We start from the raw sequence: 24,575 nt of genomic DNA, 5'->3' as shown, positions 1-24,575 counted from the left end.
AGAAAGATTAAATGCCTAAAATATTTAAAGCTACCAGAAGGGTTTGAAGTGCTATCGCGGGTGCAACGAAATCGGCCCTATGTAGCAGATCACAGAACAAATACACAAATAACCTGTTAACTGTAAAACCTTTACTGTACTATGTCCTCATATTTTAGTCCTATCCCGTAACATGAAAATTTGGAAAACCCAAATAATCTAAGAATTATTCAGTTTTTCAGCTACTGCGGGTGCAACATAAGCTCAAATCGAACTCTCAAATTTAATCGTTTTTAATCACTACAAAAAAACAGGCTTAAGAAAGTAGTTTTGTTTTTAATTTTAGTTCTTAATTTTTGTAATAGCATTAATCTGTCATCTCCCAGGATAACAGGATCAAAGGAATTTGGGCACAAATTTGTGCCTCTGAGAGAGGACAGGTTAAAAAAGAATTAGATACTGTGATTCAAAAATCGACACTGGACATCGTCTATAGCGGAATCGTCCCAATATAAAGTGCGTACGTGTGGTAGATGACTATAGATCCACTCCTGCTGACTCGTGCTGAGGCACCGACCGACTTCAGACTGGTAGAAATTTATTTGCATGGTTTTTTTATAGTCGGTTCAATTTTTTGAAACAGTGAAGGATTGGGTGGTATCAGTTCATTGTTTACTCACAAAACTTTAGTAGGTAGAAGTAAAATAAAAGTGTTGTATAATTTTATTTTATTCATCATTCAAATCGCTTATTCTATAATTGTTGTATAAGTTGTTGGCGACAGTTGGTAACACCGGCCAAATGCGAGTCCGATTCGCTATCGGCTTCCATACAAACTACGTACAAACTACGCGACTTTACGTAAGTGTTCGACTGATATGACACACCATAAGCACAAAATTTACACGACCGAATTTCGGCTTGAATACGCCTGAAATGCTGTTCAATTAGGAATAACTACATTTGTTTTGATATCATGTTCTTCGGTTAACGCCCAACCGAAGTTCGGTTGGATACCAAAACGTGACGTAATTGCGGTAAATGTGCTGCTAGTAATTGAAACAGCGTAATTCAGTTAGTCTGTATAAATCAATTTGCAGGCTTAATGTCCGCCTTCCGCTACAAGTAATAAGAGCTAAAAGTCAGTGCGGAATGTGCTCCACTTGCAAAAGGTGGTCATAATTGCGCCGAAATCTGATCGCGTAATTTCGGCAAATTGTTTAGCACTTAGGATGGGAATCTTAGATCGGTATCCGCGAGGTTGTCCTGGATCCAGCGCGCAGCCTCCGCTTGCATCTCGGCATCCATGTAGTCGCGCCAACCACCAACCTTGCCTGTCAATACATTCATAATTATTAACAGATTTCTAAGAAAGACCCATAAGCTTCATTGTCTACGCTCTTAGAATCTCAATCATTTTCACTACTTTTTAGGGTTCCGTACCCAAAGGGTAAAAACGGAAACCCTAGCTATTACTAAGACTTCTCTGTCCGTCCGTCCGTCTGTCACCAGGCTGTATCTCATGAACCGGGATAGTTAGACAGTTGAAATTTTCACAGATTATGTATAACGGTGGTCATATTTTAAAAGAGTTGCAGTATAAAAGTAACTCAGTTATGCGAGTAGAATGGAACCTTGGCTTTAAAGCCTCAGAGACGCCCTGTATTTTGTCGTATGAAACTCTCTCCATACGAGTTGGACTTGCACTTCCTGTTGACAGCACTGACCTTTCCGCACGAACTCCTCGCGGCCCCCGAAGGTCAACGGGGAGTCCGCCTTCATCCAGGCGGGGTTAATGGACTCGTTGTTCTTGAAGTTCTTGATGTCCAGATGTTCGCAGAGCGCGGCGAGCTGCTCCGCGGAGTACTCCTTGCCGAAGAATGACGATACGCGACGGAGAGTAGACGGCATGTCCTGGGAAACAGAGAAGGCGACTTTTTAAAGGTTTGGCTTACTACAACCATGTTTTAAATAAAGTCTGACCGAAGTTTCTGTTTTGGTGTCGTTTTCGAAGGGTTTCTGCTTAAAAATCATCTTTCGGCCGAAAGTTTGGTTTCGGCCAAAAAGTTAAAAATTTTAATCCAAAAAATTCAATCTTTGCGATGCGGTAAAGCGCCTGTATAAGGAACCAAAAACACATCATTAGGTACCTACGCTATTTTAAGAGAATTTTAAGTAAGTATGTTTTTTTTGTCGTTTACCTTTTTCATGTCTTCGTAGAAAAGAAAAAGCATGTTTGGGTGTTTCCGCTGCGCCCACGCCTCCTTCAGATGAGGAAAGAACGGTGCGCTCAAGACTGAAACAAATAAATGTCGCTTTTTACATTTTTAATTTTCGACCGAAATAGAGATAGCGCTAGAACTTAAATATAAAGTAGGTATGATATAAAATATAATACAAAACACTTATTGAGACTATCGATACAGCGAAAAATTACAAAACATTTCTTACGTAATCCTTCCATAAACAGCTTCCAAAAACTCTTAAAATCTCCAACAAAGTCCACTGGCTTAAACAGCTGGTTGTGATGATAATACGACACGGCCACATCCCGAGGGTCTCTCGCCACGTAGACCACCTTGCAGGTGTCCAGGAGACGAGGCGGCAGCAGGGACAGCGCCAGGTGGGTCTTGATGAACCGCGGAGAAGGCACGTCTTCGCTGCTTTGATAGGCTGGTACCATCAGGTCATCTATGAAGTCTTTATCAAAATCTCCTATTTCTAAACCTTTGCCGGAGATGAAGGAGAAAAACCTAAAAGTGTGAAAAATATATTTGCAAAATATCATCATCATCTTTAATCATTATAGTCAGCTGAAATATTGTAGAATCTGAATGCGTCTAGTCGATCGAGGAGAGGACTCATCAAGGGGATCTGCCTATGTCCAGCAGTGGACTGCTATAGGCTGATGATGATGATGATAGTTGTAAGGTTACTCGTGAAGCTAATAATAAGCGAAAATAGAAACTGAAACATGGATGCACAGAAAAACCAAAAAAAGAGACCAGCACTCATCATATCATCGCAGCATATGTACCTAAGCATAGGAAAAATTCATGTCTTGCTTCCAGCAGTGGTGTAGGGATTATACCACACAGCAGCACGGAATGCTGAGGACCTGGGTTCGATTCCCATTGCTGGTCTCTTTTTCTGGTTTTCCTGTGCATCCATGTCTCAGTTTGTATTTTCGATATGGTTTCACGGGATACCCGTAAAAGTAACAAAGGAGTTGAAATAAAAAATAGAAAAAGACTCCAAAAAAAAAATCATAATATTAAGCGTTTAAAAACTTATTTGACCGGCCACATGTCATTTTATCTATTAATCAATTGATTGTCTAACTGTCAATATTAATCTTGATTCAGTCAATAAAGGAATGAGAAGGGGTCAATCTCGGAATAAGAGATACTCGTAATAAGCTGGAAACTCGTTAGTTTCATTTTGGTGTCCTAAATGTTGTCTCAAAAGTCACATTTAATCTCGTGTCCGCGTCGTTATTTATTCCAGGTCAAATGTTAAAAAAGACAGTTTTTCGCGATTATCTCGGTTTCTATAGCTCCAGTGATGTTAACATTTATTACAAAATTGTTGTTTTTATGGGCTCCAGAAGATCATTTTGCAGTTTCCAACCCCATTGAGGCCTTATTGTCGAACTCACTTGGAATCACAATCGTTTTCACCACTTCTTTCTGTCATATGGTGCAAGAAGAGGGTAGAAAGAGATGCTGAATGCGATTGCAGCGTGTTAGACAATACGGCCTCAGGTAAAGAGTACTCGTGAAAACAAATCAAATGAGTCCAAACTCAACGGGGCAATGTCGTTTTGTTACTGAGATCATGTGCTCACATTCCGGCTCCATCATCAGGGCCCTAGACATCATCCAGGTAAAGCGTACTCGTGAAAACCAATCAAATGAGCCCAATCTCAACGGGGCTACGTTTTATGTTACCGAGATCCTGTGGTCACTCTCCGGCTCCATCATCAGGGCCCTAGACATCATCCAGGTAAAGCGTACTCGTGAAAACCAATCAAATGAGCCCAATCTCAACGGGGCTACGTTTTATGTTACCGAGATCCTGTGGTCACTCTCCGGATCCATCATCAGGTTCCTGGACATCATCCAGGTGAAGATTACTTGCGAAGATAAATCAAATGAGCCCAAACTCGTCGGGGCCACATCGTTTTGTTACTGAGATCCCGTGCCCACCTTCGGGCTCCATTATCAGATCAGCTTGATGGTGCAATAATCTTGCATTGTCACCAATTATACATGAGTGTACCAAGTTTAAGCTGAGACCAGGAATAGTGCTTGAAAAATGGTTTGTAAATTTTGGAACATCACTTACATATTTTCATTTATATACGAGTACGTACATACGAACATTGCAAGTTAAATAAAAAATCAAATAAATAATTTATTTTTAATGATATTTTAATGACTTAAAACTGTATACAAGGTTTTACTCACTGAGATTTACGGTTGACCTTGCATCAGTCAGTATGGCTGAGCGCTGCGGCCTCTCTGCCCTCTATCTCAAAAACGGTTGGACGTACGAAAAAAATTGAACACAATATTTGTTCCAAATTTTATGCTCTACAATATTGTTGTATGATGTTAACATCACTGGAGCTATAGAAATCGAGATAATGGCGAAAAACTGTCTTTTTTGACATTTGACCTGGAATAACTTACGACGCGGACACGAAATTAAGTGTGAATTTTGAGACAACATTTAGGACACTAAATTTAAGCTGTATACGAGTTTCCAGCTTATTATCTCTTATTCCGAAGTGAATCTCCTTATATGACTGCATTATCTAAGTATGTTTCGGCAGATGACACCCTAATGATAGTCGGTCATGATAATTGATTCTATCTCAGTCCATTTGCAAGTCATCTTATCATGATCAGCTAATCTATTCTATTCCTTTAAGATAATCGAGTGGGTTTAATAACAATACAATACAATACAATAACTCTTTATTGCACACCAATACAGTAAACAGTACAGAGAAAACAAGTATATACATAGAGTTTTCTAAGGTAAGCAATAGGCGGCCTTATCGCGGCTTAATAACTTTATTGAAAAAAGTATTAACTCTTACATAGTTTCAAAAACAAGAGAACTACTCCCTAGATAGGTAGAACCTGTGCTCCAGGATAAGCACGCACCTCCCCCACAGACAAGAGCTTGATGTATTAAAAATTATACAGAAATTTGTCCCAATACTAGGGTTTACCCACACTATAAAAGTATTATGAAGTGCGTGGTTACTTTGACACCTCCCCGAGTGCTCGGGCGTTACAACTCCCTTCCATCCGAGGCTTTAGGTCTCAGGGACGAGGAAGAGTAATGCCTGGTCATGGTGCACCCTGGACAACAACAGCTAACTATTTTTTTTGTAAATTAGTTAGTCGTTGGCTAATATCCAACTAGAGGGGTGGGATGGAGAGATGAACAAGTGATTTCAGTTGCGAGTGATCAGACCCAGCAGCGGGCACTTTTGTGTATAACTTTGAATGTAACGGTAAATCGAATTTTACTAAAAAGTATACTAACTCAAGAAATAAATATCTCTGTTGAAGAGGTATTTGGAGGGCCGTTTCGTAATCTAAGTCATTCTTTATCAGCCACACCATCTCTTGTGTCCAAGTAGTTCCTGCAAATGCCAGTATTAGAGCCTCTGCTAACTCTTGCGGGTGCACGAGTCCGCCCCGTTGGCGCCCGCCCGGCGTACTGTTTCAATAGAGCAGAGACCCGTCTCACGCAGCACTGCTCTACTAGATGACATGAAACAAGCACGCCGCTTCAAGCCAAGCCGTGCACCCGCAAGAGTTAGCGGAGGCCCTTAAAGTTAAACTTTCGGTGTGAATCCGTGCATACTGAATCCAGAATTATTGCATTTAAGGTAAATGTAGGAATGCTGGTCTCTGTCCCAATAGTTGTCAACGTTATTTTTATGTCATAAGCAATAGAGGCGACTGCAGGTGTCGTCTATTGGGCATTAGCGTGGCGAGCACTCGAACTTTTAGTCTATACCTACAGAGGGAAAAAATCCGGAGTAAAAGAAAGGCTGATGTAGGTAGCATTACAATCTCTTGCGTACCATAGAACTTTGTCAACTCAGATGCATAAGATTTTCAACTTTTCCTTTGAACTTCTATCTCTAGGCATAACATTTGTCTGAATAAATCTTTTCTACAGTAGCCTTCCCACATTATTAGTTCTCAACATAAGACGCACTAACCTGTTCGCGTACAAAATATTAGTACGAAACTATGAAATAGGTGATAGTTCATATAAATCTTTGTGGATTAGATGAAAAGAGGTAAAGCATAGGATTAGCTATAACATAGAGCAAATACTATGTAATTTGTAACTCATGTTATGTGTAGATCTGATGTGACTCATGTTAAAGTACAAATAAAAAATTGATCCCAAAACCATGCCCACCCAATTAGAATATATACATATTTTATGATAAACTTGTAAACATGTATATGTCGGCGGCCGATCGTAAAATCCGCCAGATCACGAAATTCCTAGGCATATCGTAAAATGCCGCCATTTCATGAATTGGCTAAGGGACATCCGCCATATCGTTCATAACTCACCGTTTAGCGATTTGCCTAGTGACGTTTAGGCAGATCATGATATTCCTAGGCATATCATGAAGCGCCGCCATTTCATGATTTGGCCAGTTTAGGCAGATCATGAAATTCCTAGGCATATCATGAAACGCCGCCATATCGGTCTGGCACTTCGCCGGCCGCTGCCGCGGCACGCTCGCTTCGCTCGCTCGGCTCGTGCGTCGTGATCACAATTAATACTAACCACTCCTCGCTTCGCTCGTCGTACCTAAATTTTTCTATATAAATAAATAACAACTAGTGAATACTTTATTTACCAACAAAATTCTAACCTCTAAAATACGGGCAGACGTCCATGGTTTTTCATATTGTGCACAGAATCCGTTTGATTCACATAAAAAGAACGGAGCTGATGTTCAAAAGCTTCTTTTGCACTTCTATTTTGAATTCAGTCACTATTTTCGGTTTAAAGATCATTTTGTTGCGACGCCGACATTTTTCACGCGCTAAACAAACACGGCCGGTCAGCTGGTCACGGCCGCCATTGCATACGCAGCGCCACCGTTGGCCAAATAAGAAACTATTTTACGATGTGCCCGGTATAGAGCTAGGAATATCGACGAATGCGTTGCTCTAATCGATCTGCCGTATTATTTCTCAGGCACATCGTGATATGCCTGGCCAACGTTTAGGCATATCATGAAATGGCGGCGTTTCACGATATGCCTAGAATTTCGTGATCTGGCGGATTTTACGATCGGCCGCCGACATATATATAAGAAATAAATATTTTGTTCTAGCTAGTCTCGCCGTGGCGAACATTGTCTAGCCGCTGCTTGGCATTTCTCGCCACATCTCGCCGCAGCGGCGAGCTGATGCTCGCCGCAGTTTCACGGTCGCGGATATCGACCCTCGCCTTTGATCTCGCCGTAGGCGACCCTCGCCATTAGCTAGCCGCAGTGGCGGGCATTGGCTAGCCGCTGCTTGGCATTTCTCGCCATTGCTCGCCGCAGTGGCGGGCAGGCGACCCTCGCCATTGCTCGCCGCAGTGGCGAGCTGGCGACCCTCGCCGTGGCTCGCCACTGCTCGCCGATGCTCGCCGTGCCTGGCCTAAATATATATGGTTAAAACCCAATTATAATATATACATATTATATGAAATACTTTGTAAACATGTATAAATAAGTGTCGTGTGTGTGTGTCGTGAGGAAACCTGCACAAACCTGCGAAGCAATTCAATGGTGCGTGTGAAGTTCCCAATCCGCACTGGGCCCGCGTGGGAACTATGGCCCAAGCCCTCTTGTTCTGAGAGGAGGCCTGTGCCCAGCAGTGGACGTATATAGGCTGGGATGATAATGATGATGATGTATAAATAAGAAATAAACTAATAGAACTTAATGTAAAATACTGTTACCACTTGCGAAAATAAGTATTGACAATAGAAAGAAGAGACCGTGTAAAATATGTATAAGATAAATAAATAAATAAAATCTCCCAACCCACTCCTAAATGATGGTTAAAATGGAATTAAGAAGTGAAAGAAAAGATGAATGACACGGAGGACAGCTTAAAAGATAGAATAGAGTGACAGAGAACAGAATGAACAAATTTAACAATAAGATAGAAGACAAGTCAATAATAGCAGTAGTCAGATGGGCTTAACCCACAAAGAAAGAAAGATGAAATATGTGAGAAAGATACAGGATGTGGAACGACAGTACGAGGGGTAGAAAAAGCGAGAACTGGAACGAAAGGAAAATAGCAGAAATAGGCTCCGATTATGTTGGAGGAAGTTATAATATAAAAAATAAATATAAAAAACCTGTTCGCGGGAACGTAACCACCCACGCGTCGTCAGGCCGTGTCGTCATTGCCCGTAAGGCCTGCGCGTGCGCGCGAAAGTTCTGCGGCATCAGGTAGCCGGCCTGACCGAAGCGAGCAAACCCTGCAGGGTGACCTGGAATGAGGAGACAATGAGGATTTGTGACTACTTAAATGTTATTGGAGGCTGTATAGTGCTTGTATAAATGTAGGTAATGTATGTCACTTTGGTGCCGTGGCGTAAACCGTTGGGACGGTCTTTGGTTTGGGACGTGACCTGTGTCGACACTTTAGCCGTGTCCCACGTCCAGGGCACCGCTCTCAGAGCTGGAGCAGCTGCCGAGCAGGCTCAGGTAAGCAAGCGTCGCAAATATTCAGTTTTAACTGACTACAGTGAATTTACGGCGCTTGCTTTTGAAACGATGGGGCCGTGGTCAACGGACACAAAAAGGGTGTTAAAAGACTTGTCCAGGAGGTTAGTTCTGACCTCAGGGGATCCTAGAACTGGCGGTCATCTCGCTCAAAGGATTGGGATAGCCATACAGAGGGGTAGGTAATGCGGCTTGCGTTTCCGACTTTCGACGACGTGTTTGCCTTATAAGTAGGAGTTTTTTGTTTTATTTTAAGCTAGGTTAGTAAAAAATAAGGTCGGGTCTTGGGTGTTTAATATGTATTTAAGTATGTATCTATCTATATATTTATATTTATACGTTGCTTACCCCTACCCATACCTGTACCCATAACACAAGCATTGCTAAGCTTATTTTGGGACTAGGTCAATTGGTGTGAATTGTCCCGTGATATTTATTTATTTATTTTTATTTATATGATTTAAATATTGACGGAGATTAGACTGGCTCGTCATTAGTTACTGTTATTGGAACCTAATGTAGCTCATTCTATGCATCTTACCTTTAAAATTACTAATTAGCAAGTCCTGCTTCTCAGTCTCGAGGTCCCGGATCTCAACATGACCGTCATCAGACATCGCTGGAACAATAACGTCTAAACATAATTCATACAAATTGGGTAAATTAATCACCTGTTTAAATACGAAACATGCAGCAGCTGAGATAACATAGAAAAATTATCCAATTGCTTAACATAAATTTAATTGAAAAAATACAGGTTCATAAAAAGTAAGTTTTAGAAACTTGCGTGGTGTTTGCAATTTCTCGCGTAATATCTGAACAGACTAGAGAGGTGCGAACTCGGTCTTAAACCCACAATCTTCGGCTTGAGCGTATCTGCTAATCCAGCACTGCTTTTTAACCGACGAAATAAAACGGAGGAGGTTCTCAAGTCGACGAGTTTATTTGTTTTTTTTTTATGTATGACAACGCACAACTTTTTACAGAGTAGGTAGTCCGATTTTGATATTAAACTTTTTAACAAACAAATTAAACCGCCGAAAAACTGAAATCGACCTTAATCTATGTACTAGTTTGAAGTCGGTGCCTCAGCAAGAGCCAGCAGGAGTGATTGAAGCCCATATAGTATGTAGGATAGGTAGACGACTATAGACCCACCCCTGCTGGCTCGTACTGAGGCACTGACTTCAAACTAGTACATAGATTTAGGTTAAATAAAAAAAAAGGTTTATTATATTTTCTTTTCAGTTTTTTCGGTGGTTCAATTTTTTTATCAAAAAGTTTTTATATTAATTTTCAGTAATAAATATCTACTCACTCGTTCCTTTTCAATACTACTGGACTCGCAAACACCTGACTTTTTACTGGATTTAACGCAGTTTCTGTATATAGGTGTTCATTTATTTGTACTAATAATGGAGATAAGATTATAATGCTATTTTATTTTAGAAGTTAATTACTGTGATATCGGATAGACAAGATAAAACGTGGTAAAAACAAGTACGGGCATAAACATTTACTGTGTTATTGTCACCTTTTTTCTTATTAAACAATGATTGTGTAAATAAAGATACGTCATAATAAAATGGTCAATAACCACAGATATAGATTACACTAGATAAAGCAAACACCTCAATCTGTATGAAACCAACCGTGTCACTTTTTTATATCTACTGTGACGTCTCAAGAGCGAATTAGCGATGTGAATTTCCCGATGTGCACGCAAAATCGATTCAAATGCGCCGCCCGCCCGCGCCGTGGGACTCGAGTCGGTCACTAGTCATGATTAGTCAGTTAGCGGTCAGTCTTTGCATGGGGCCAACCCCGACGTTTGGTCGGGGTTCGGACACGCGAAGTAGATGCATTTGCGTAATCTAGTGTAATCTATATCTGTGTCAATAACCTTACTTACAAAAGTTAACATTTCAAAGTATAATATCTCAAAGATGTCTCAACCGATTCTCATAAAACCAGCACAAGAAAACACTCTTTCACGTTAAAAAACCGCATCGAAGTCAGTTCAGACGTTTGAGAGCTACGATGTCATAGACAGATACTGGCGTCAAACTTATAACTTCCTCTTTTTGCATCGGGGGTTAAAAACAACCTATCTACAGTTAACCTGTTTTTTGACATCACGTGAGTGAATTTTCAACACTAACATATCTACCTCCTTTAATAATATCGTTGCAATTTAATGCCAATTTTCTGTTAATAATTCATGCACGATAACTTTTCCCTATTTAGCGTTTTACGATTAGATTTTTTAGCACGATAATTTAGATCAGAATTATCTCTCATCTTTGTTCACGCGTCTAGTAGATAGTTATTAGTAGCCATGTCTCAAGCCTTAGTCAGCAACATTATGCTGGGGGGGCCCAATTTATGCTATTCATTTTTAGGGTTCCGTAGCCAAAATGTCAAAAACGGAACCCTTATAGTTTCGCCATGTCTGTCTGTCTGTCTGTCTGTCCGTCCGCGGCTTTGCTCAGGGACTATCAATGCAACAAAGCTGTAATTTTGCACGAATATAATAAACTATGCCAACGAAATAGTACAATAAAAAATTCTAAAAATATTTTTTTAGAGTAGGTACTTCTTTGATTTTTTTTCTCTTCCGACCTTGTAGTGTGGGGTATCGTTGGATAGGTCTTTTAAAACCATTAGGGGGTTGCTAAAACGACTTTTCATTCGGTGATTTGTTTGCAAAATTTTTAACTTTAAAGTGCAAATTTTCATTAAAATCGAGCGTGACCCCCTCCCTCTGGAAACGTTTGAAAAAATTCAGTATGTTAGTAAGTATATCAAACTTACAAGGAACACTATAACGGTCAAGTTTTCTTGAGAATTATTAGTAGTTTAAGAGTAAATAGCAACCTAAGGTATAAAATATACCTAAACTTGGAATAAGTATTCCGTATAAAATACGAAATCCTTAGAAAAATATTACTTAATTTTTTCGTAAAGGCTACGGAACCCTATTTCGGGCGTGTCCAAAACGCTCTTGGCCGGTTTTTAAGTATTATTTCTGTCTAATGTATTTTTGTGTATCGAATATGTAAAAAGAATCATGTTTCACAAGTGAATGAGACGAAAATACTGTATTGGTTCTATTTTTTCAATCTCCGACGGAAAAATCGGGGTTTTTAGTTTTACTTCAAGTCTGTTTGTCTGTCTGTTGTCATGCGTTTTTTTAACGTGAAAGCGACTTTGCTTGCGATTTTTCTTAGCTAAAGCGCTCGGTTCTTATATGCGATAAACGCTGCGTTAACGCAATGCGCTTGACGCACATCAATTTTGCATGAGATAATCTAATTGGGTACCTTTAGTTTTCTATGATAGTCTATATTATATTTTTTATCGACAGTAGACTTATAATGTAGCTCGCTCCGTAGACAGATTATTTTTCACTTAATATCTGTCTACAGGAGTGAGCTACATTATAAGTCTACTATATCCTAGAAAACATAAGCTACCCAATGAGGGCTATCGCGTATGAATTCGCCGCTAGAGGCGCTAGTGTAGCGTGAGGTCTCCGAAAGAAATGTAAAATCTCATAGTTTTTGGGTGAGCTACGCGGGTTTATTTATAATTATAATAATTTTGTGATTATTATGCATTGCCTGAAATTAATTGTGGAAATTATGCGTTACGGGGCAATGAATGTCTGTGTTTTGAGACAGTTTTGTCTTTCGGAAACTTTTGTCCTCCCTTTTTTCCGAACAAAACGGGACGACGCAACACTGTGGTTGCTCGATATTTTTATGGTACGGTTTTAAGGTGTATTAAATATGATTTTAATCTAAACTTTGTTTGCACGCCCGTAATAACAAACTTTGAAAGCCACACTTATTAACCTCACGCAACAGTGGCGCCATCTAGAAAGACAAAAAACGATAGCGCTGCGGCAAGCGCATGCATTATCTGATACAAAAAAAAATACAAACATCGGAAAATAGAACCTCCTCCTTTTTTGAAGTCAGTTAAAAATTAATGTGCGTCAAACGCATTGCGTTTATCGCATAAAACAACCGCGCGCTTATGTTTCATTAAAATCAGTTTTGCCGTTTTTGAGATATTGGACTTTGAAATGACAATTTCGGGAGCTTATTAACTTTTCTCAGATAAATACACTTCATTAGACCTATTTAATGTTCTCTTAAAGTTAACTGAAATCAAAAATAACCTGGTTTTTACATAGATACCTGTGTATGGGTGTAACCTTACGGTATATCCGAAACACTATGATAAATAAAATTTTATCAAAGTGCATTTAATGGATAATGGGACGTGGGCGACTGAGATTTGCTCGGAGTCTTTAGAGTTTATTCAGTTATCCCATCAAAAACATAAATGTAAAATGAGAATAATAATAATAATAATAAATCTTTATTTCGCATAAGTAAGAATCAACTTCAAAATTAAGAATATACGTCGTTTATTTCGCCGACTAAAGAATTGAAACCTGAAGGTGCCAAGATTTCTGCAGAAAATCATGAAGTTACAAGAATATGCAATATTCTAATCCAAGCTCACTTGACTTGGATAGTTTTTACCAACAAACCAAATTTTAGAAAAGTAACATGTCAGACAAATGTGTGTCAGACAGGTCACGTAAAATCTTTGCACGAGAAAAGTCCTCGAGTGGCGCCCACGAACTGTAAGACGAAGCGTTGACAGACAGCTTCGACTTTATGAACTGACGACATCGTGAGAATTTTGGGCAATGGTGTTGAAGTGGCGATTGAGTGGTGAGTGACCGGTTATCGTTCATTGTAGCGTTCTAAAGAGGCCATTCTTCAGCAGTGGACATTTCTGACTAATGATGAAGTAGATTTCACTTTTGTTTTTATAGGGCGTATTAAAAATAATTTTAATAAAAACTTATTTTATTGTAAATACAGCTTAATCTGATCATCCTTTATTGTATTTGGAGACGAGGGTCGCGACCTTGGAGCTGGCGTTGGGGAAGCGCAGGTCAGTGCCTGCCAGGTTGACGCGGATCCACGCCTGCGCCTGCGCAGCCATCGCCTCGTCGAAATAGTCGTACCAGCCGCCAGTCTTTCCTGTAAAATAACCAGTGCTGGATTAGCTCATAAGCAAATTAAGCAATTGCTTAGGGCATCAAATAGTCCTAATCCGGCAACAAAAGTAACAATAACACCCTTATGTGGACAGCATCTCTAAAATCCGCACAAAGCGTTATCGCTCGTCCTTCATTATCCGGTCAGCTAAGGAGTAGAATGCTCTGCCTGCGTCTGTGTTCCCTGATCTCTACAGTTGGCTTATTTAACTACATATGTATGTATTACGCGTAATTTAGATTTCAACATGATAATACTCGAACTGATCTGATGATGGAAAAGGAAGCTAGACACTGGAATTTCAAGACAGAATATTTCAAAATTCAAATTTTAAATCATTTATTCAGTAAATAGGCCGCAATGGGCACTTTTACACGTCATTTTTTAAACTGGCAACGCTTTCAGAAAGACCATCATTGCCAAGAAAAATGCGCCGCAAGAAACTTAACTATAACTATAAATAACGTGACGTAGCCGTGTTTGGGCTTATTGGAATAGTTATAGGGTGTAATTTGACCGATACTGGTACCCAAGATCTGATGATGGAGCAGTCAGGCAGGTTTACCATTTGGTTTACCTTAAAGCGTGTTATTACTTATTTTTACTGAAGCGAAAGTCAATTAATTTATTCAATTTAGGCTATATTACAACAAGCAATAATAAATGTCAAAAAATGTTCCACCACCTATCATCTACCCAATCTACCTATCATAATCTATCTAGAAACCTAACACTATTGTACTTCAAATATGCTATCAGATGGTTAGGGTTACCTTGCCGAATGAATCCCTCTTCGCCAGCGTTGCCAGTGGCGTTGAGCCACGTCGGGTTGACGGACTCGTTGTTCCTAAAGTTTTTAATGTCGAGATGCTCGCACAGTTTCTGGGTCTGCTCGCTTGTGACTTCCTTCCCTAAGAATTCCGCTATGCGCTTTATATGGCCAGGCAGGTCCTGGAAAACGTTAGCACGAGTAAGTAACTATCTTCTTAATCTTTGCTTAATATCAGACAAAGTCACTTTCCGCCCTCTGTCTCTTTGTATGCATGCACGCTCGCTCAGATATTTTACTCAACGAATTTTAATGTGCTTTTTATCAACAAATATCTAGTGATTCCAGAGGAAAGTTTAGTTTACCGCGTAGTGGTGGCTTTTGGGATAGGGAAGTGAAAAATGTGAAGTGACCCACTTTCATTTGCCAATGGATTCTTTATATATTTATTCATTCATTATAAAGTCATGTTCATGTACAGTTGTACAAGGTGTTACATTAGGTATTATTATTAGTTAATCCATGACGCCCTGCAAGCGCACACAATACAACTTACTTACTTTACCACTTTACAAGGGACAACTCAGCTTCGAATTTACCTTTTTTAAATCTTCATAGAAGATAAACAGCATGTTCGGGTGGTGCCGTTGCGCCCACGCTTCTTTCAGGTGAGGGAAGAATGGAGTGTACGTAACTGCCAAATAGACAAAAATTACGCTGCGTTAAAAGAATATATTCCTTTATTTTTTAAAGTAAAGCCAAACTCACCCAAATCTTTTACAAATAAGTCCCAAAATGATTTAAAGTCTCCGACGTAGTTAGAAGTTTTAAACAGCCTGCTGTGATGATAAAACGATACAGCAACGTCTCTGGGATCTCTGGCCACGTACACCACTTTGGCTGTGTCCAGGAGATTATCTGGCAGCAGGGAAAGTGGAAGATGGCTCTTGATAAACCGGGGGGACGGCGCGTCTACTATTGCCTGGAAGGATGGCGCTAGTTTTGCGAATTCCTGGAGCATGACAGGGTCTAGCTGGTCTGGGCCAAGTTTGTCCATGGGTGCCAGGGAGGTGATTCTGAAGAGAAACGTTTACGATACTTTAGATTGATTCAGACGTTACTTTGCGGAGGTCCATATTAATGAACTATTTCATAAGGAATTACGAACGACAGTCTATTAGAAGCCCGAAATCAAAGATTGAAAGGCTTTAAATGAGTCCATGTTTGTAATTCTAATACCACCCGTGTGACGCACAATTATAAGCCGTGGTGGCCTTGTGGTTTGACCTATCGCCTCTCAAGCAGAGGGTCGTGGGTTCAAACCCCGGCTCGCACCTCTGAGTTTTTCGAAGTTCATATGCGGAATCACATTTGAAATTTCCCACGAGCTTTGCGGTAACCAGCAAAGCAATTCAATGGTGCGTGTGAAGTTCCCAATCCGCACTGGGCCCGCGTGGGAACTATGGCCCGAGCCCTCTTGTTCTGAGAGGAGTCCTGTTCCCAGCAGTGGGACGTATATAGGCTGGGATGGACGCACAATTTAATGGTTTTTATCACATTTGTCAATAAGTATATGAAATTTATATTTATTAGGCAAAATATAATAAACTAACATGCTGGGTAATAATATGTAAGTTGCCATCCCAGCCTACGAGTATATATATACGCTTTTTATAAAACTTTGTATTTATAACCCGTTTCTTTCAAGCGTCGGATTTTATTATGATTTTAAGACGCAACTTACTCGATGAAGAAGTATCTGCCCATTAATGGTATTTTCAGAGCCGTCTCGAAGTCGAAGTTATTCATCAGCAGCCAGACCAGGTCTTGTGTCCAGGTTGTTCCTGCGAATTAACACAATAAATGGTGGTGCATTTCTCGCCCAACGCATTGGAATCACGATCCAGCGCGGAAATGCAGCCAGCCTTATGGGCACTCTTCCTCAGGGAGAAGACTTGGGGGAACTGTATATATAGTTAATTTATTTTTAGCATAGTTTAACAATTAATAGAATGAAAGAAAAATAAATGATTCTTTAAATTAAAAAAAAAACAATAAATAATTCATTCCGGAATTATAAAACTATTACCACTCACTTTGCTTTTCATTGTATGTTATCCCTCCTTGCTAACCCTAACTAATTAATATTAGGGGGGTTAAATGCGAAAGTACCTCGTTCTGTATGTCCGTTACATCTTCACGAATCACGATCTTGTCACCAGCACATACATCAATAGCACAATAATTAACGTTTTTAAATTTGTCGTTGACAAGATTGACAAGTGACCGCCGCAAATGTCACCTCGATCACAAAAGATTAATAAAATTAAAGAGCTGGCCATTTCTATCTACCGTTGTACCCTGAGTTTATCTCTCCGATTTCAACAAAATTTGGAAGGTAGACTCAGTTCATGATTACGAGCGGGAAAAAAAGGGTCTCCAGATGAGTCCCCAAAATATTATATGGATGTGTCCATTTTGTTACGAAATTACTAAGAAAAATTCGGTAAAAAAACAACGGTAGATAGAAATGCCGAGCTGCAATTCCATGCTCTTTAGGTCCTGTCCTATCGAGAAAAAAAAATACCCTGCACCTATTCAAAAGTAAAACTCGCCAAGAGGATACTTTTAATGATGGACTAGACTATCACAACATATAGGTATTTTACACGTATTTTTAGTTTTGTCAATTAAACATAAAATGTCGATCATACGAAAATAGCCAGTTAAAGTGCGCCCCCCCCCCCCCCACTCCCGAACTTTGACGCGCTTTATCTATGTAATTTTTTGTTTGATTGACAAAGGAAATGATAATCTCATGGGGAATTTTTTTTTTGCCCAGGAAACTAACCAACCATAGGTAGGCTCTTTTACTGGTTTCAGTTTTTTTTTAATCATTAATGGAATGGTGAAATGGTTTAATTATGAAGATTGGTTTTTTGGAATCTTTTTGTATTTTTTATTTCAATTCCAAATTTTTATTTTCTTTTACGGTCATCCCGTAAAACCTATATCGAAAATACAAACTGAAATATAGATGCACAGAAAAACCAGAAAAATAAGACCAGCGCTGCCGTGGTGCCGTGGTGGCCTAGTGGTTTGACCTATCGTCTCTCAAGCAGAGGATCGTGCGTTCAAACCCCGGCTCGCACCTCTGAATTTTTCGAAATTAATGTGCGGAATTACATTTGAAATTTACCACGAGCTTTGCGGTGAAGGAAAACATCGTGAGGAAACCCGCACAAACCTGCGAAGCAATTCAATGGTGCGTCGTGAAGTTCCCAATCCGCACTGGGCCCGCGTGGGAACTATGACCCAAGCCCTCTTGTTCTGGGAGGAGGCCTGTGACCAGCAGTGGGACGAAGGTATATAGGCTGGGATGATGAAGACCAGCGCTGGGATTATGTTACGTCAATAATTTTACTGTTAAATAATCGTTACGCAGCATTTACGAGTATGTTATAATAATTCTTCGCTGTGGTTTTTTTCATCAGCATTATAGATACGCATTAAGTAGGTATAGAGTAGTTTTTATTAACACTAAATTGCCGTTATCTTGGCGTAACACTGATAATGAATTACGATTTTGTTATTTCGGGCAACTTGGCCATACAATAAATACCTTACAGATATTTAAAACGAATTTGGTGACAAAACGGCGTGACCCCGTTGAGTCACCGTCCCCGACGCCGTATAGCCGCGGCATTATTTTTTGAGTCACTAAGGAACTTTGTCATAACATCATTGTCAATAAGTATATCAATTCCTGCAAGTACCTACTTCGCCATGTTTGCAAACAACACACTACAGCCGGGCTTTTATTATTAGGTACCTACATGTTTGTATTATAATAGTAGTCAATTCAACGATACCTACCTATTAGATTCATATTTCTTTAAACGAAAAACTTCATACGTTTGGCGGCAGTAAGGTCCTTAAATGAGTATACTGCAGTAAATAATTTTTAGCTGGACGCTGAAGAAATATGTAGATACTTCAGTTACCTACGTAAATAGCTACCAGTCAAAACCGTTTATAACGACATCGAAGGGACAGCAATATTTACTCGACTTCGCGCGGGGGTTTTGAAAAATGGCGTTGAAAGATGTGAAATACCTACCTTTGATTGCATACCTTCTCTTGAACATTGTACCCGAGGCGATTCGCTAGTAATGTCATAAAAACATTACAGAAAGGAAAGTTTTAAAATCTTTATCACTGAATTTTATTGCGTCATTTGAAGTGCCTTTTCAACTTACCTAATGATAAAGATACGTAGAGTCGCCAGCACCAATAGGTTTCTGACACAAAAAAGCGTGCATAAATATCTGATATCATCATCATCATCATCATCCCAGCCTATATACGGCCCACTACTGCGCACAGGCTTCCTCTCAGAATGAGAGGGCATATCTGATATGACTCTATATAATTATCAAGTTCCGGTAGCACGCGTCAGATATTTTTGCACACTCCGCTGCAGCAGATATTAACACAGGTGACTGTACAAAGTGTAGATCGTGTGTTGCCACAAAATAATCTAAAATACAAACTGACACATGAATTCACAGAAAAACCAGAAAAAGACCAGCACTGGGAATCAAACCCAGGTCCTCAGCAATCCGTGCTGCGTGCTATAACCCCTACACCACTGCTGGACAGGAATCTAGACACGAACTTTTCCTATGCATACATATCTCAGGTTGCTTATACCCGTAGAAGTAACAAATTCGGAGTTAAAATAAAAAATACAAAGACCCAAAAAAAAAACAATCATACACAATGTTACGTTTGCGTGCTCCCTATGATGTTAGCGAGTGCTGTAAATATTTCGGATTTCCAGCTTGGGGGTCATAAAATGCAACAAGAGCAAATGTCTATTATCATAACCGTTTGGGAACATTTAAATACGTTTACGACTTCCAACTCCAGAAACTTGGAGTATTTCGTTGTGTATTTTAAAAATCAAGTGCGAGTCGGGCTCAGTGTGAGATTTGTTTGTCTTTTTTTAACAATTTCATTATGAATATAGATTTATGATTGATGATTATGGTATAGATGTCGCTAGCGTCACTGCTAAGTGGCTAAATAAGAAACAAACAACCTGAGATATGTGGTGCATAGGGGAAATCCGTGTCTGTACCGTTGTCCAGCAGTGGTGTAGCGGTATAGCACGCGGCACGGAATGTGAGGTCCTGGGTTCGATTCCCAGTGCTAGTCTTGTTTTTCTGTGCATCTATATTTCAGTTTGTATTTTCAATTTCATCATGATTAAGTATTTACATATTTAGTTAATCCTTAAATGGACAAAATTAAAAAAGTTCATGATTCAAACCTCGTCGTTGCCTTATAGAACTTGTACTAAGTATTACTTATTCTGTGCTTATAGACCTAAAAATTAGGCATGAAAAAAATACAAAATAATTGTATTGATTTAAATGTGCGATATGGCACGCAGTTAATTTAATGGGAGCTTGCTATTGTTGTTACTAACGAATTTAGATTTTTGCATCTATAAAGTTGAGGAATATCTCCGAACTCATTGTATTTACGAGTGCTTATTCTCTTTAGTCCCATCTCGACATCTCCCTGCTCTACCAAGCACGTTCAACACCAATGATAGCACTTGAAGGGATGCTCAATGGAGTATTTCTCAGTTGATGACAGAGACAAGAAAAGACAAAGGAGTGCCTTGTGTTGATTTCACAAATCGCCAAATTGCAGAAAGAAGAAAGAAAAGAAAAGTCCCATCTCGAAGTCAGATTTGAAAGCTAGCTACAGTCCCATTTTCAAGGTAGCTACCAAACCTGAGGCAGTATCGTCTAAAGCCGAGTTTAGACTTACAAGAAAAATCGTGCAAGTTGCATTACATTGCGGCGCTCGATTGACCACTACAAACTCGTTGGCTTGCACGATTTTTCTTGCAAGTCTAAACTCGGCTTAACGCGCTGACCTTTGCGACCAAATTCCCCATCTCTTTCTACCCTCATATTATACCATGGGACAGAAAGAAGGAGTGAAAACGGTTGAGATTCCAAGTGGGTTAGACCAGGACTTCCCAAACTGTGCGTCGCGACGCCCTGGGGCGTTGCAATATTGTCCCAGGGGCGTCGCGGGTCGATCTCTTTTACAAGCTTTTATTTAGTTTCACCCTGTCCCGTTGTCTGTCTGTCTGTCTGTAATCAAATCTTACACTTGACCACTTTTCAGCAGTCAGATTGCCTTTAAATTTAGAAACTTATGTAAATCGCGTGACAATACAATAATCTAGTAGTGATCCTGGTAGTCCAGGCAGAATCGTCTCTGCAGGACGGAGCTCTTCAACGGTTAATAGTATAGATTTGAAATTTGATATGCAATGTAGTTTGGCTGACAATGCAAGTACAGTCAACAAAAAGTAAAGTCAGCAAGAAAGCTTGTATTAAAAATGAAATTTATTTTATGCTTAAAAAGGTTATTTATTTTATGCTTATTTTTCGATTTGGGGGCTCGTAACCTAAGCGGGGCGTCGTAAAAATATGGCAAAGTCTCATCTCATGGGCGTCACAGTACAAATAAGTTTGGGAAGCCCTGAGTTAGACAATAAGGCTTCGAGATGGGACTAAATCTGAGACGTGGGCGCTAACGAAGGGCCTCATGAGGAAGCTCAAAGTCACTCAGAGGGCTATGGAGAGGGCTATGCTCGGGGTTGCCCTGCGGGATATAATCAGAAATGATGATATCCGCAGTAGAATTAAGGATACCGACATAGCCCGAAGAATTGTGAAACTGAAGTGGCAGTGGACGGGGCACATTGCTCGCAGGACTGATGGCCGATGGAGTCAGAAGGTACTCGAATGGCGTCCGCGGACCGGGAGACGAAGTGTCGGTAGACCCCCAACAAGATGGAGCGACGACCTGGTTAAGATCGATCGCGTTGGATGCGAAAAGCACAAGATCGGTCTGAGTGGAGAGCCTTGGGGGAGGCCTATGTCCAGCAGTGGACGTCTTTCGGCTGACATGATGATGATGATGATGATGATGGGACTAAATGGTGTATTTAATCACAAGTAGACCATACCTGACCGAGGGTACGTGACCACCCAGGTGTCGTCAGGCCGCACGGGCATATTCTTCAGGTCATCCACATTCTTCCTGTACACTGAAGGCATGATGTAGCCGCCCTCGCCGAAGCGAGCAGCTCCTTCGGGATTTCCTGAAACCATAACACGTATCGAACCAACTGAATCGTGACCTGCTGTGGAACCTTATCGTAGAAAAAGTTACTGAGATCGCATTGCTTGACAAGGGAATTCATTGCGACACTCACTGTGAGAATGTTCTAAGGTATGAAATAGTTCGACTGTACATAGGTTTTTAAAATACCTAGTTCTTTTACGCTTGAGACGGAGATAGCGGGCCGGTCGGAATGTCTAAGATGTTTTTTAAGATTTTTTCATAAGTGTTAGGTACTGTTTAATAACCTAACCCCGACATTGTCATTTCAACGTTAATATTTCAAAAAACAGTTGAACCAAGCTCAACAAGCAACTCACTTTCACTTAAAATCGAAATCGATCCTTTCGTTTGAAAGCTACGATGCCAAAGACAGACAGACAGACATAGGCGTCAACTTATAACACCCCTCTTTTTGCGTGGGGGGTAAAAGTCTTACCTTTGAACAAACTGATCACCAACTCCTGCGACTCGGGATCCAGCTCCCGGACTCTCACTTTGTCTCCCATCGTGTTTGTCTTAACCTGAAAAATAATACAAATTAAGCTTCATCAACATCATTTGTTTGTATAATACTGGCCTGTATTCGCGGGTTCGCTCGCTTGAACACAGCAGGGCTACCACGAAACTCGAAACTCGAAGTTCGTACTTCATCGAGCGATCCCTGACACTTATACTATTTAATACGAGAGCGAGAGGGACGGTACGATACGAACTTCGAGTTTCGTAGTAGCCCTGCTGTTCGTTTTGAACACGAAACTACCAATCAAGCAAGCATACTCCCAAAGGTGCAAGCAATAATGTAAGCAAAGCAAGCATGCAAGTTATTTAGTTTAAATATTGATCACTTCGCTCGTTTAAATCATTAGATACAGCGGTTTAATTGATTTCTGGGATTCCTGAATTCCTGAAAATTGTCGTGGTTTTTATTGACGTTGCATTGAATACAACCATCCCAAATTTCATTACTCTAAGCTCAGCGGTTGTTATTTCGAGATTTCATCCCTATCCCGTGGGAATATCGGGATAAAAAGTAGCCTATGTTTTATTCCAGATGTCCAACTATCTACATACCAATTTTCATCCAAATCCGTCCAGCCGTTTTAGCGTGAAGGAGTAACAAACATACTCACTCACTCACTCACAACTCACTCACTCACAAACTTTCGCATTTATAATATAAGTAGGATTTCGCAAACAAATTACTGAATCTAAAAATTGTCTTCACAACCAAATCATATTGTGTCGGATAACTCACCTCTTAAATCGAGTTTAGCTCGACATGTTTCTGGCTAATAGTAGCTCTTCTAATTAATTTTAATTCGTCGAGTCGCGTTGCTCCTAGGAAGAATGGCTACGAATTAGCCCGAAACATGTCGAGCTAAACTCGATTTAAGACGTGAGTTATCTGTTACAATATCTATAAGCACATTTAGGTAGATACTATAATTAGTATAGATACCTGATACAAGACTTTAGTTCCAGCGGCGATACGAGTATATATAAGACTGACTGACTGATTGATTATCTCCTGGTGTTTGGGGCACGTATCTTTTTATTTACCGGTAAAGATTACAGCTCGATAAGATACCTAATTATATAGATGCTGATAATCTCTTTCCACGCAATCGTCATTAAGTAGCCGTCACAAAGCATGAACTGGGGCGATCGAAGCCGTAGCAAGTGGAAGGATGTAGTCTCTGCCTACCCCGTTGGGAAAGAGGCGTGATTTTATGTATGTATGTATGTATGTATTGTACTGAACCCTCAGTGGACGAGTCCTACACGCACTCGACGTTATTTCCGTTAAATAGTTACCTATGTTAAAATCAAAGATAGTAGATTTATTTTTAAATCCATTTATACCTTTTACATACACGGATGTTATCAATCACTTATCTTACATGGTATCAGTGCAACGATTATTACGAATTTCAATACACCTTCCTCGGGTGGCTTTTTTCACGCAATCATTTCCATATTGCATCACTTTATATTGTATTTCGCAAACAGATTACTGAATCTAAAAATTGTATTCACAACCCAATGATTTCGCAATACATATCCAACGATACCCCATATAATAGGATTAGACGAGAAAAAAACAGCCCCACTTTACGTCTATGGGAGGCGTAGGCACAGAGCGGCCACGCCGTACAAAATACGCGTTCTTGAATCTACATAGGGACGACGACGTCTGTACACGCGTCAATGTGTGCGTGAGATACACAGGGTTTACTATCGCAAAACCCTATAATACTAGTGCTACCAATGACATTTAAAGGTACTTGTATGTAGACATGGCTTAGATATGTGCAAATAAATGTAATCGTTAACCTTACCTATTTATTGAAACCTACTTAAAATGTGTCTGTCTGTGTATTTAAGCATTATTATTTTCAATTACAATAGATGTACGACTACAAACTTAAACGAATTATGCGGTAAGTAGGTAGTTATTTCATGTATTCATCGCGATAATCTCAGAAATCATTTATTTAAATAAAGGAAGTAGGAAGGGTACGTTACTATTTCGCAAAATTACTGCTCCCAAACTTAGTGCCGTGCGGCCGACATAATACCTATATCGCGTTGCGCACCCGACTGCTTTCCTGCGGTTTTCCTGCAATCTGCGCTTGAGGGGTGGGGTAACTCGAACCGGTGCGGGGCGGAACGTGGCCATTCTGTACGTTAGTAGGTACTATTATATATTCTGTGGCATAGGCGTGCTTTGGGTCAAATG

At 40.1% G+C, this 24,575-nt stretch overlaps 2 protein-coding genes across 5 annotated transcripts; both read right to left on the bottom strand.

Moving 5' to 3' along the window:
- Positions 1-692: 692 nt before the first annotated feature.
- Positions 693-10,272, bottom strand: LOC141427867 (sulfotransferase 1C4-like). 2 transcript variants are annotated; one of them, XM_074087455.1, is made up of 8 exons: positions 10,083-10,272; positions 9,306-9,398; positions 8,395-8,529; positions 5,542-5,641; positions 2,431-2,732; positions 2,181-2,275; positions 1,707-1,893; positions 693-1,313 (listed from the first exon to the last, which is right to left on the bottom strand). In XM_074087455.1, exons 2-8 carry the CDS (start codon positions 9,379-9,381, stop codon positions 1,207-1,209), a joined length of 1,002 nt encoding a protein of 333 aa, XP_073943556.1. In that variant the 5' UTR covers positions 9,382-9,398; positions 10,083-10,272; the 3' UTR covers positions 693-1,206. The 2 variants fall into 2 exon arrangements, with proteins under 2 accessions (XP_073943556.1, XP_073943555.1); XM_074087454.1 differs by having other exon boundaries at positions 9,306-9,383; positions 10,083-10,270.
- Positions 10,273-13,137: 2,865 nt separating this feature from the next.
- Positions 13,138-23,366, bottom strand: LOC141427745 (sulfotransferase 1B1-like). 3 transcript variants are annotated; one of them, XM_074087338.1, is made up of 8 exons: positions 23,295-23,366; positions 22,272-22,356; positions 21,678-21,812; positions 16,362-16,461; positions 15,386-15,693; positions 15,217-15,311; positions 14,622-14,799; positions 13,138-13,830 (listed from the first exon to the last, which is right to left on the bottom strand). In XM_074087338.1, the coding sequence occupies exons 2-8, from the start codon at positions 22,339-22,341 to the stop codon at positions 13,679-13,681; spliced, it is 1,038 nt and encodes a 345-aa protein (XP_073943439.1). In that variant the 5' UTR covers positions 22,342-22,356; positions 23,295-23,366; the 3' UTR covers positions 13,138-13,678. The 3 variants fall into 3 exon arrangements, with proteins under 3 accessions (XP_073943439.1, XP_073943441.1, XP_073943440.1); XM_074087340.1 differs by lacking the exon at positions 23,295-23,366 and adding an exon at positions 23,091-23,195; XM_074087339.1 differs by lacking the exon at positions 23,295-23,366 and adding an exon at positions 22,907-22,992.
- Positions 23,367-24,575: the final 1,209 nt, after the last annotated feature.

The sequence above is a fragment of the Choristoneura fumiferana genome, chromosome 5 (assembly GCF_025370935.1).
Source record: "Choristoneura fumiferana chromosome 5, NRCan_CFum_1, whole genome shotgun sequence".
NCBI lineage: Eukaryota > Metazoa > Arthropoda > Insecta > Lepidoptera > Tortricidae > Choristoneura > Choristoneura fumiferana.
This window is presented reverse-complemented; position numbering and strand designations above follow the sequence as displayed.